We start from the raw sequence: 12788 nt of genomic DNA, 5'->3' as shown, positions 1-12788 counted from the left end.
TTCCCACACTTAAATTTCTAAAAATAACAATGAGGACATTTAAGTGATAACATGAAACAATATTATGAAATATAGAAGTGATTGTTGCAAAGAGATTCATCTCCTTATATAGAGTTTGCAAATTGTAAATTTCAATTAAAAGCACACCACAATATCTAAAAGTTGAGAATAGCTTATATATCACACACCCCAATAAAACTAGGGTGACTATCACAAAAGAAAAACCTTATATTCCAGCAAAAGCTCTCAAAGTATTGTTGCATTTGAAAATATAATGTGCAGTATAATCCAAAACGAATGAGAGACGTTGCTTATTTATAAGTGATTTCCCACTCTCACAGATAAAACATGTTCACATATCACGTAACCTGCAAAAGAATACTGCAATATTTATTTTGTCTCAATAAAACTGCATTATATCTTTACATAGAAGAATACATTCACACATGCTTGTCTTCTTTCTGACATCAGATGCACATTCACTACTGATTCCTCAATCCTTTAGTAGGCACCAACTTTGAACATGCCTTAATGATGCTTGTTCTTACCTAAAGCACCACCTTTGAAAATTGGCTCATTGTCTATACAGAAAACTTAGTAGGTACAATTTGTCCAAAAGGAAATATGATAAACCTATATTACCACAAAATTAATTTACTGCAAGAAACATAATTCACAAGATTAACAAGGTCAGATCATTTAACATCGAAGAAAATCCACAGGAACAATAAAAACACAGGAACAAATCTGAATACTTCTCTGTTATACCAATGCTTTTGCAAAGCTTCGAGCTCATGACAATTATTCTAACATTGGGAACATTTACATAGACTTAGCAAAACCCTCTTTGACTGTCCAGAAGGGAAAACAAAAAGAGATGTATTGGATACAAAACTTGGGCTGTTAATGGGTTTAAATTCCACTCCTTGGATTTCCACATGGTTTCTAATAGTATGCTTTTGTCAGAAAGAAAGTTAGTACAAACAAGACTGAACACAATTTAATGCAATTGTGGTAGAGTTCAAGAGAATATTTTTATGTTTCTCTAGAGTTGACTATCACTGCACGCTTACCGGTGAACCAGGTTGCACCTGCTCCCCACTGACACCTGAAAATTTAAATGACTTCCTATGCTGTCGTGGAGAAAATGTCTGTCCACAAGAGTCTGATTCGGATTTGTCTAGAGGTGTACGATCATTGTTCTCCATTTTCCCTGTGGAAACCTCTTCATTGACATTCTCTGTCCCATCCTCCGGTGCTGAGGATTTGCTAAGAATAGCTTGAGCATCAGCAATTACAGAGGAATCATCATCTGCCGCATATAAAATTTTCTGAATGGCCTCCGCTACCTGTGAACATATGCCACCAAAATTTGAACCAGTCAATCTTTCGTTACAGGAAATTAAAGAAGGGAAAACTTATAATATATGAACACCTTGACATGAGGTAAACAAATGCCATTATTGCCTCATGAATCCTTGATGGGTAATACTTAGGTCCACCTCTGTTTAGTCAAGGTTGCCTCTATTACTCAAAAGGAGTTAAAACTAATCTACTAATTGGCAGTTTAACTCTTGACCTCTTAAACAAAGTTCATCTCCTTATTGGGAATGATTGAGAAAAACTCATGACCTCTTGGAATATCATCTCCATGATTTATGCATTCAAAAGGTCTATGTGTTTGTAAGCAATCTTGTGTATTGTATCTTGTTCACATCCTCTATATTGGAATAACTGATATTTGCACTCTACTTATTCACATTGAATCTTACAAAATTGTAGTCAACATATTCACATTGAATCCTACAAAACCCAAACCCAAAAGGCTTTTTTCTGTGGGAATACATATCCACAAGAATTGAAGTTTCCCAACAAGAAGTTTATCATTAAGATTTGTCACTTTAAAAAAAAGGCTTATTAGTATGGCATGATCAAGGATGACTCCTACAGACTTCTCTCAGCTTATTGTTTACCATCAAGGTATGTAAGATGGTTAAAAATAATAATCTTGTATAACCTGCACTAATGATCAGTTTCTGATTCTCAGCTTTTAAAGACAAATTTCAATTAGGCTTTAATAGTTTGGCTCTAAATGTAGACATTTTGACATGCCTTAAATAATAAAAACCATAGAATCGTGGTATTTACATTCTTCTAAGGGAGACAACAGTTTTCATATCCAGATGAATAGTCTTTCCGCAGTCCATGAAATTGACGAGTGTTTCTGGACAAAACTGCGTTGTGGTTTTCGTGTCAAAAACTACTGCAGAGTTTTATCCAGAAACAAACTCTCCATCAATTTTCAGATCAGAAGCAAGTGTGGTCTTATGAATGAATTCATGTCACTTCAAAGAGCACATACCAGAAGCTGTTCCACCTCTTCATTCTGAATAAGGATTTCTATATCACGAAGCTTTGCAAAGTAGAAGTCCCTTTCTTTCTCAAGACTCTTCACAGATAGCTTCAACTCTGCTACCTGAAACATCTGAAAAACTCAGCTAGTTTGAAAGTTCAAATATATCTAAACATTTTTTTTTCCCTTTGGACATTCACACAAGAAGTAAAACTCAGGTACCATAAATGTGCATTGAAGCCACAGAAACTCAACTATGTGAAGAACTCACTGTTGAATATTTGTGGCAAAAATTTAAAAGAAATATGACAATTCATATAATCATATCATATATGAACCAATTTATGTATTATTCCTGGAAGCTTTGGCATCCTATTAAAACATATCAATGTAACACATGCCCTGGGGGTCTGGGAGACGAGGGCACAGTAGGGCAGGTTTGCAGAACTGGGGGGAAAAGGGTTTCAATTTGGGGGCACTAGGGGGAGGATGGCGGAAGGGGCAGGGCAGGGGGGGAGGGGGTCTTGTGTATACTTGATATTATACATATAGTACTTTAAATCTTAGCTATGAAAAGGTGTATAACAGTATAAAAGTAAATTTGCAAAATTGCAAATGCCAAATACTAAATATTTGAACATTGAACCAATGAACCATGAACATTGAAGTTTTTGAGTATGGAATATCAAATTACTAATTACTATTAGAAATCAGTACACTAAAAAAATTGTCAAATCGACAAATGGAAGATTTCTATTATATCAAAAATATTAAAAATATGATTACAATGAGTAGCATGATATCAAAAGTATAAAATGTCAAAATGTAGTGAAGAGAGATCTCTAATTATCCCTCAAGGAAAACTCCTCATCACTAGAACTCAGTAAAGTGGGTATAAAAAGCATAAACTTGATTCACATGATATCACCCTCAATTTCTTCTTTTGTTTTTTTAATTTACAAGTAGGAGTCAAGGGGAAACGCCCCTTCTGAGGTCTCGGGGCAGCGCCCAAGGTGCACTCCTGGGCGCAATACAAGGTGGGAGCAAGGGGTAGTGCTCCTCATGTCAAGCACATTTTCCCTCTTGCACTGCCTTTGTATTCTTCACTTTTGAAGCATTTTTCTCCTAAATAGAAATTTAAAAACGTGGACTTTAAATGGGTGGCAAAATGGAGGTGGGAGGCATGCCACATCCCCATGCTCCAATCCCTGAGACGGTGCTGTAGCGGAAACTTGGGGATTTAGGTGGGGAAAGCATCCCTCAGAAATATATTTTAGTTGAAATTGCTCTCCATTACCTTATCAATAATTCAAATAAATAGGGTGGAAGGACCCAATGCATGAGCATGTTCCAAAGGCTATGATAGCAGTTGTTGATTTAATAACCACACTTCTGGATTTAATGCTCAATATTTTTGACAACATTGCACATATAGTTGTTATTGCTGATGATAACTACCAAATGTTGAATGAAATGTATCCCTTATTCTAAGAAAAAACCAATCATGTGATGCCCCATCAGCGGCACAAGTATGACTCTCCCTTTTGCACAACCATTGGTCTCACTTTCTTTGGGGCTGTTTTGGACACCTTGGCAACAAGCATGCTGATGTAGCATCTTTGATGATGTGGCCCTGAAATCTTACTTATAAGCAGGAGATTTGTCAAGTAAGCTGCTATTAAAAATTGGGAGTGATATGAAATTTCCATGTAGGGTTTTGAGAAACACAAAGTCGGGGTGCTCCAACTACAGGTCCTCTCCACTCTAAGTTTTTTTTAGCTCACATAAAACTTGATCCCAAATTTAATGTACTTGTATCAAAAATAAATTTGTGTTTCTTCTACTCACATAAACTTAAGCCCAAATTCAATGTACTTGAGTCCAAAATAAATTTTAGAACAATTCCAAAAGGCAACCTTCATGCATATGCAAGGAGCTTCAAAAAAAACATTTTAAAGGAATCCCAGCAGAAAGGCTCATCCTCGATAGCCATACCTGTTCACTCAATGCTAGAACATGTTCAGTAGAAACATACCCAGGAGGCACTGATACATGCTTCCCTTGTTTGATTCCTACAAACACAAAGCAATATTAAGAATTGAATGATTCCATAAAAATGTGCACTAATACATGCCATAGAAGAGGACACTTCTTTCTAGGAGATTGATTTGGACTTATTTTCCATTTAAAATATACTGACTAACCACTTGTTCCAGCCCCAGAAACATCACGACGAATGGCTGGAGATGAGCTAGTCAGGGATGACTTTGAGACTCCTCCATTGCCCTTATTTTGGGATGATTGAATTGAAGAAATTCCCTTTCTGTGTACTTCCTTTCCTCCCTTGCCTCTTCTCTCCACAGGATTGTAATGGCTAAGAACAAAAACACAGCAATATTAAGATAACAAATATGTCTTTAATATATGACAATGCTACTGAGGATTGGCAAAATTGATATCAAATGAAAACTAGTTAATCTTTAAGCTTATTTGATACCTATTCACAATTCCACCTGTTACACAATCACAGTACCGCTTCAGCCATTGAAGAAGCTCCAGATTGTCCAATGGACGACCTTTAACGAGTTTGTTGACCTCTATATGCTGCTCAAAATATATTCAAAATATTTCAAAATGCATACATAATAAAACATGTCCCAGAATTGTACACTAAAATGACAATAAAATAAACAATACCTTAAGAATGAATGAAAATTTACCCAGAAAATCAATTGAAAATATCAATATCTTCCAAAAAGTATATCACAAATTGCTATATCCAACACTCAAGCCAGAGGATGGGCTGCTTCTCAATTCTCAGAATGTGCAAATCCAAGCATGGGAAAAGGTTAGTCACATGATACTACATATGACATTCAAGCCAGAGGATCTGGTGCTCATCGATTCTCGGAATGTGCAAATCCAAGCATGGGAAAAGGTTAGATAAGGGCAGCCAAGCAGCAAATCACTCCCATGATTCAGTCACAGGTTATCTTTCAATATTATACATAATATCCAGTATTAATTTTCAGGCATTACAGAGCAGAGTGTAAATCTAAGACTGCAATCATAATCTGTACAGTGTGAACAAGTACTAGTCCTATTAAAGAGACACTCGAAATCTATCCTATTTGAATTCTTAGAGTCGCTTTGGATTTCTTTTGACAAGATAGATCTAAGCCATTCTTGAGAAATTCAAATTATCTATGCCATTTGGAGGTGATGAATAATTTGGTGGCTAATTGAGATTGGCATGTCCCCATGATAAAAATGTCCTCTCCACACATTTCCCTTGTTAATCTCCTTTCTCTTTCTTTCCCTTGGCATGATCCATTAATAGCATCTATGTGCCACTATTTTAGAAAGAGAATGTACCATGGTCAAAGTCAAAATTACATAAGTTTGAGATAAGGATTATTAAGTTACCTAAGGCATACCTGGCATAATTGAGCTTATATAAGAAAATCAGAAAATGGGAGATATTTCCTAGAGGACTTGATGATAACTTTTAAGGATCCAAACCTTTTTATACACCCATAGCTTGATTTTTAATGTTTCCTATTAAAACCGTAGCCTTTTTTAACAACACTAATGTCCTCAAATTGGCCGATTGAGATTAAATTCATTTTCAGCCCCAATACATATAAAACATCTCCAGTGTGATTTTTTTAATTTTACCATTCAGAATTCTAATAGGCATTTCATTAATTCGACTTGCAATGCTGTACGATTTCCCAAGGCAACAAAATCTCCTTCAAATACATTAATGTTTCAAGATCACTCTTCTTCACCAGTTTGTGGTGTTTGCAATTAGACTCTCCCTTCATCATGCTTTGTCTCATACAAAAACTGTAAAGAGCTAATCTTCAATAGATTTGTCATTTGCCACATAAAGTCTTAACTGCTCTGTCATGTCAGTCTACTTCATGCAACTCTTAAAATTGGAACAAGCTAAAAAATGCTGAAAGCTCCTGTTGCACAGAAGGCAGACCGAACTGTACTTCGCAACCTGCTTCAAAATGGAACAAGCTAAAAAATGCTGAAAACTCCTGTTTGCGCAGAAGACAGACTGAACTGTACTTTGCAAGCTGAAGCAGGCTGGATACTCCAGAATAGATGTCCTTGTTTGTAGGATCTGAAAAATCCTTTTTTTTTTATTCAAAATGAAATTGTAGCATTCAGGAATACTTCAAAAATTCATTGGAAAAACTGTAGAGCTCTAATAGTAGATATTGACACAGAGCAAGAATTAAGTAATTGGCATCAATCAAAGAACATGAAATGTGAGTGTGCTGGAACTGATCCATCCTTTAATAATTTGCCACATTCAATGCATAAAGCTGCTCCAAGCATTTACACAAGCACATATTCTCAGCTTATTAAACACCTGTCATTAATGCATAAAAGAATATAAAACTAGTATTAAAACAGCAAGACATAATATTGAGAATATATCAAAACTTAAGATATTTCCATTGCATTCATTCTTCTTATATTCTCATATATACATTGCCATATATATAGATTTACAATATCATAACTGAAATCTATAACAGATCATAAACAGATAACTACTTATATTAATTAATGCTCATTATCCTTCATTCTCCCTATAATGAACATTGGGAGAAAAATGGTCATTATTCCATCCTTTCTCTCCCATAATGACATTTTGCCAACATATGTGCTGCAGCTCTATCTTGACATGGGACCTCTCCCAAAAATGTTGAATTTACATTCTCCAATCATCAATGCAATCACCCTGCAATCAAAGGCAATCAACCTACGATTGACCATCACGAATCACTTTGGTAGTGCTCACTCCACTCAGGATCATATATGGCCATCTCTTCTTTCTCTACGACCTCAAAATACTCATCCAAAAAATCTGAATTTTTTTAGGACCAAACAATGTCCAAAGCTATCACCAATAACTAAAACAAAATCTGGAATAAACCAATCATGTCTGAAATAAAAATACCAATAAACATTCCTACATCAACATCATCAAAACAAACCATAGGAATTGGTTCCTCCAACCTCACTTTCTGAATACATCTGGCAAGACAATGATTTCTTTTTCATATAGGAACATTTATGCTCGAATAAATTTTGATTGTACTCGTTATCTTGTGCCAACTCAATCCATAACAACATCCACAATCCATTTTTATGCATCCTAACATAGATTCATTCTTCAATTCTCTGTTCCAACATGTCTTCTCACAATGATTTGTCAATCCAAATAGGGTGCCGGGATGTAAATCCCAAGTCCTTTGTATGCCCTCTCTAGTTAGAATGAGAGCACTGCATTTCTTGAACTGATTTTCGGGAATCTCAACATTTTTTTCTTCACCTGAGACATACCTTGTGCCTTCATACTTTGGCCCCATTGTTATCTCAATTGACTCGCATTGCTTAAATTACAAATCAGAGAGAAGATTCTTCAAAAACTTCCTCAGCAATGATGAAAATAAGAATTAAAGAAGGCTTTGAACATCATCAATGATATAAAAAATATGAAAATAGATTTAAGTTTCTTTCAGATTTGGAGTAATGAATGCCAATTTGATGAATACTAATCTCAGATTTCTTGATTACAGGTTTCAATCAGAAATAATGATCTTATGTCAAGTGTAGATGAGATGTAAATTCAATATTAATAAATACTTTATCTTTCAAGTCTGAATTCTGCTTCTAGTAATACCCAATCTGCACTAGATAAACATTTATTGATTTTGATGTTTTCTAGGCAGATCAGATCGAGTATATATATTATGTTGAATGGATGTCTCCATGAATGGACATGTCTCCACACAGTGGAGATAAGTCCATTCAGGACATACCCTTTCTTATGCACCGATTCAATACAAGGAGAGACCCAATCACTTGATCAGGATTAGTTATGATTTTATCCTTGACCAAATAATAACATATATAGGAGATTGCTGATTCTGAAGGTGATATAAACAGACATAAAATCTGATTTATTTCTTGCATTCGATCATCACCAAGAACATCAAATAATCACTATTAGTCATCTATAATCTGGAAGTACAGATTAGTCAATATACTTGAGACTGTTCTGATGTTATGATCTGGTATGTGAATGATAGGTATATTCAAGCAATAACATGTAGATGTATATAATTTATCACTCATATATCTGACCATAGCTATCATACTTCAACAAAAAACATTGACTGGATAGACTTCTATCCATGAGAAGTTACTCTAACCTAATCATCATATCTGTAACTTGATGATTAATTTGATTCTTCGAACACGTTCCATTTCAATGCAAGTAGCTCAGAAAGAATTTTAGCAACAATGCTACCTCCCAAGTTTGGCTCTTTTATTCAACTTTGATGGAGCAGATGAAGGTGATTCAATGCCTTTTCTTTTGGTAGTTCAACATCAACATATAATACATCAAGACGAGGCTCTTGTTGTAGAATGGCTGTTAGAGATCTCATTAAAACCAATAAGGTGAAGGAGACTATGATTGTTATAAACAGGATCAAAAAAGTCTAAACTTCTAGCTGGCAGATAAAACTCAAATATTATTCTGAAAATGTCACTAACATCTCCAGCTGCATCTCCCTATAGCATCCATGGAGAGAAACACAACCCTTAACTAACTTTCTTGCACATAACAGGGGTACTCTTGGCATTAAGAACCAAAATCCTTAGTATGGGAATGGAATCATGGATAGAATAATGTGGTAGGGCTTAAATACTCTGTTAAAAAAAACATATCCCTTCACAATAAGTTTTTACCTTTCAGTCCCATATTTATTCTCTCTCACATACTTCTTCTCTACATCCTGTGAAAAATTGAGAGGCATCTGAATTCAACCTAAGTATTGCTATCTATATTTCAATATGGGGAACTTGAGGATTCTGCATCTGACATCTATTCATATGATATGATATGTGATTTGTCATAATTCTCGAGCAATGTGGCAGCCTGCTCCATATATTTTTGGCTCTTTTTTCTATCTATTTTCTTCTTGTATGTTGCTCAGTTCTGATGTTTGGAGCTTGGGACTCTTCATCCTCTTGTGGGAATATTTCTATATTCTCTAGAACTATCTGCTTGCTTTCATAACCCTCTGCTTCTCCAGGTTTTCTATCTTTAAAAAAATGGAAGAAAAACTCCTCTAGGAGCTCTGGGCATTGTCATAATCTTGCATTCAACAAAAATGAGGCTTCCAACAAAGACATTTGTAATGTCCCCTTTTTGGTTTTATGCTAAATCATGCCCTTGCAAAGTCTTCTGGCTTCCTCTCAAATAATAGAATCCATTATGGAGTTTTTTTGTAAGGATCAATTGTTCCTTGGAATGATCCTGTCTTCCTCTTAAATATGTTTTATCTTGCTGGAGGGTTGTCTCCCTTAGGCAGTTCCCCTTCCTCTTCCAAGAATAGTGTCTCTTTCATGTGCCTCTTGTCTATTTTAATTACATCCTGACTTTTCCAAATCGATGCCTTACAATTTTTGCTTTACCTCATTGTTTATAATTGCTGCATCTTCTGCTTATAGTGGATCATTGCTCCTAAATCACAGCTTCCTATTTGTTCTCTGATTGCCTTCATAATCTAATCTGCCCCCATCCCCTACCCCAATCTTGGGCAATTTAACTATATATATATATATATATATATATATATATATATATATATCTTGGAACATATGCTAATGTGTAGTCCACCAGAACAGGTTACGGATAGATATTTGGTTTATCTTGCATACAGCAGGTCGGTTAGCAAATATATATATGATTGCTGCCCTTATCCTGGTCAGGGTATGACAGCATTTGCCATAAGTTTAATATTAGCGATGCCATCAAGTAATAATATTGAAGAGAATTTCATACTCCTTTGAATTTTTAATGGTGGAAGTGTTGTTCTCAATTTTGACATCACAAAATTGAGGCAACCCTACGGAATTTTCTCATGGATTCATAGGTGCATCCTCTTTGCTTCAATGCATTAATGAGACATCATGAAAACGATTTGTTATACCCAAATTGTTCTTTGTGTAGTCTTATTTATACATTCTTTTGAGAGTTTTCCGTCGAGATTATCCCCAATTGTTTGTAGGTAAGAGTTTTCCTTCTTGCACTTCAAACACTCGATTTTTGGTAAACGTTTACGTCTTTTCTTTCTTTTTCTGTGTTGTAAATCGTTTTTTCTTTTGTTTTTTCCTTAGGTGAATAGCCCTTGGAATTCTGCTCGATTCAAGCTAACTTAGGTTCAAATCAGAGTTGTCTAGCTCAAGTTATAAGGGAAAAAGTGGGATTTTCAAGTCACCTGCATACTTTTATTAAAAGCCTCATAAAAGTGGGCTTTTTTTTGACAATTGCACAATATAAAATTATATTTGACATTTAAAGTGGTTTTTGTGGTCCATTTTAAAATTTCAGCTCATTCTGAGTTGCTTTGACCATAGTTTTTTATGTTTTATAAAAATAGTCTTTTTCCAGACTATTTTTCATGTTACTTTATTAAAAACTATAGTTAAATATTAAATATAATTACATGAGGCAACTTAAGTGTATAAGTGGGATTTTTATTTCATATTGCATATATCCAAATGCAAAATACTCCATGAAAATCCACTTTCAATGTGTGTTTTTTCAATGTGATTGCATATGTAATTGTGTTTAAAGTTCATTTTTAAATAATTAAATGCATATATGCTTTTAAATCACTATTTAAAGTGGGTTTTGAAACTCATTTACATGTAAATGTAAAATCAAGATGAGTTCTTTATTTATTTTAAACCAAAGTGGTGATTTTGGACCCAAATACATATGCTTTTAATTTAAAAATATATTTTCCTTTAATTATGAGTCATAAGTGGTGATTTTTTAACCAGCTACATATGTTTCATAAAACATGTAAATGCTATTGAAATGTGTGTTTGGACTTGTAAATTCCACTTGGAGCAAAAGTGGAGATTTTATATCATGTTGCATATATTTCCCAATATGCATATGCTTCCTAAAAACGTGTTTTCATTAGCAATTGAAATGGTCAACTAAGAGTGGCAATTTTTGGTGGATATGCATGTATTTTATAACATGCGTTTGCTCCCAAAAGTTGTGTTTTCCTCTATTGAAGGCTAATTGGCGATTGTTTGAGAAGCATATTGTGTATTACATGCTTTTCACTCATGAAATCCCGTTTTCCACTTGCAGCATGGACTTGGAGGGCTTTTGTGAATCTTTTTCACATGCAAACGTTCTCCAAAAGTGCATCCATGTATTAGCAACACATTGGCACATGTAATCCTTCAAAAAAGTCTCGTTATTTACCAAAATACAAGGCATTTTTGGGCTTTTTTCACAGGTGGCGATTTTTTGAGTGATTGCATGTCACATGCTACATGCATTTGGTCAGAAAAAGCCCGTCTAGGGCACATTTTTTTGCCAAAAATGACTCATTTCTGAGTGTTTTCTACTGTTAGCTTGTTCTTCATCATTTCCAAGCTTAAAATGATGCCCTAGATGCCATTTTTGAATGCATTTGCATATGGTTTTGATTTGGTCAAAATTTGTTGCCAATTTTGGGCATTTAATCTCTCCAACTATCTCCACATGTCCAAATTCAAATCTTGACTATCCTCAATGTTTGAAATTATAAGTCTTGTGATACTGGACAAATTTAAATCCTAAATCTTTTGGATTTATTGCAGATTTACTCAAAATTTGGATAAAGACTTGTTTTCTCATTTTTTATGGAGTTGAGGTAAAATTCCTTGGTTATTTTTCTAAGGCATTTGTATATATTTGTCTTGAAAGTTCTTGCAAATCTTTGTCATTTCCATTTTCAGATTTGCATTTATTTTGTGTATATGAAGTTGCTCCTTCTATCTTCCGTCTTCTTCTCCAAAGTTGTATATGCAAGGTCTCATCTTACTTGCATATGAAGTCAGAAGTAAAATCTCATTCTTAAAAGAAAGATAAGTTTTATTTTTCCCTTACATGCAAATGCAAGTTAAAACCCCACAATTACGCATTCCATGTACCTCCATATGGCTGCCCTATGGTTGAAGAAGAATTTCCCACATGCTTGTCGGATACATAGTATAACTTACACCTATTTAAGCATCCTATGTTTCCATTTCATTACACTTTATTCCTCATTTGCACATTTTAACACTCGCTGTCCGCATATGCAATCCACTCCCAAAAACCCGTTTTTGACTATTTTAGCTATTTTTGAGTCATTCTGAGTTTGACCCATTTGCTCCTTTGCTAACCTCAATCATTCTCATCCATTCTACCTACCCATACCTTGCCTAAACTCTGTGTTTTTACATCAAAGCTTGCCATGGACCCCTCACGTGACAGTGTTCATACACTATGGAATTTTCATGTGACAATTGTGCATGCACACCATTCAGCAATGTCAAGAGAAGTTACACC

At 34.8% G+C, this 12788-nt stretch overlaps 1 protein-coding gene across 1 annotated transcript in view; it reads right to left on the bottom strand.

Moving 5' to 3' along the window:
- Positions 1-744: 744 nt before the first annotated feature.
- LOC149540433 (microtubule-associated protein RP/EB family member 1A-like) overlaps positions 745-12788 on the bottom strand; it is a 61015-nt gene continuing 48971 nt past the window's right edge. Inside the window, exons 4-8 of the mRNA XM_089801541.1 lie at positions 4851-4957; positions 4558-4727; positions 4349-4425; positions 2363-2476; positions 745-1349 (exon numbers count right to left, since the gene is read on the bottom strand). Of these exons, the coding sequence (XP_089657667.1) occupies positions 1059-1349; positions 2363-2476; positions 4349-4425; positions 4558-4727; positions 4851-4957 (759 nt within the window). The 3' untranslated portion in view covers positions 745-1058. The remainder of the gene's footprint in view (positions 1350-2362; positions 2477-4348; positions 4426-4557; positions 4728-4850; positions 4958-12788) is intronic.

This window comes from Cupressus sempervirens, chromosome 9 (assembly GCF_028749045.1).
Source record: "Cupressus sempervirens isolate cs-2001-9-10 chromosome 9, ASM2874904v1, whole genome shotgun sequence".
In the NCBI taxonomy this organism is placed as follows: Eukaryota; Viridiplantae; Streptophyta; class Pinopsida; order Cupressales; family Cupressaceae; genus Cupressus; species Cupressus sempervirens.
This window is presented reverse-complemented; position numbering and strand designations above follow the sequence as displayed.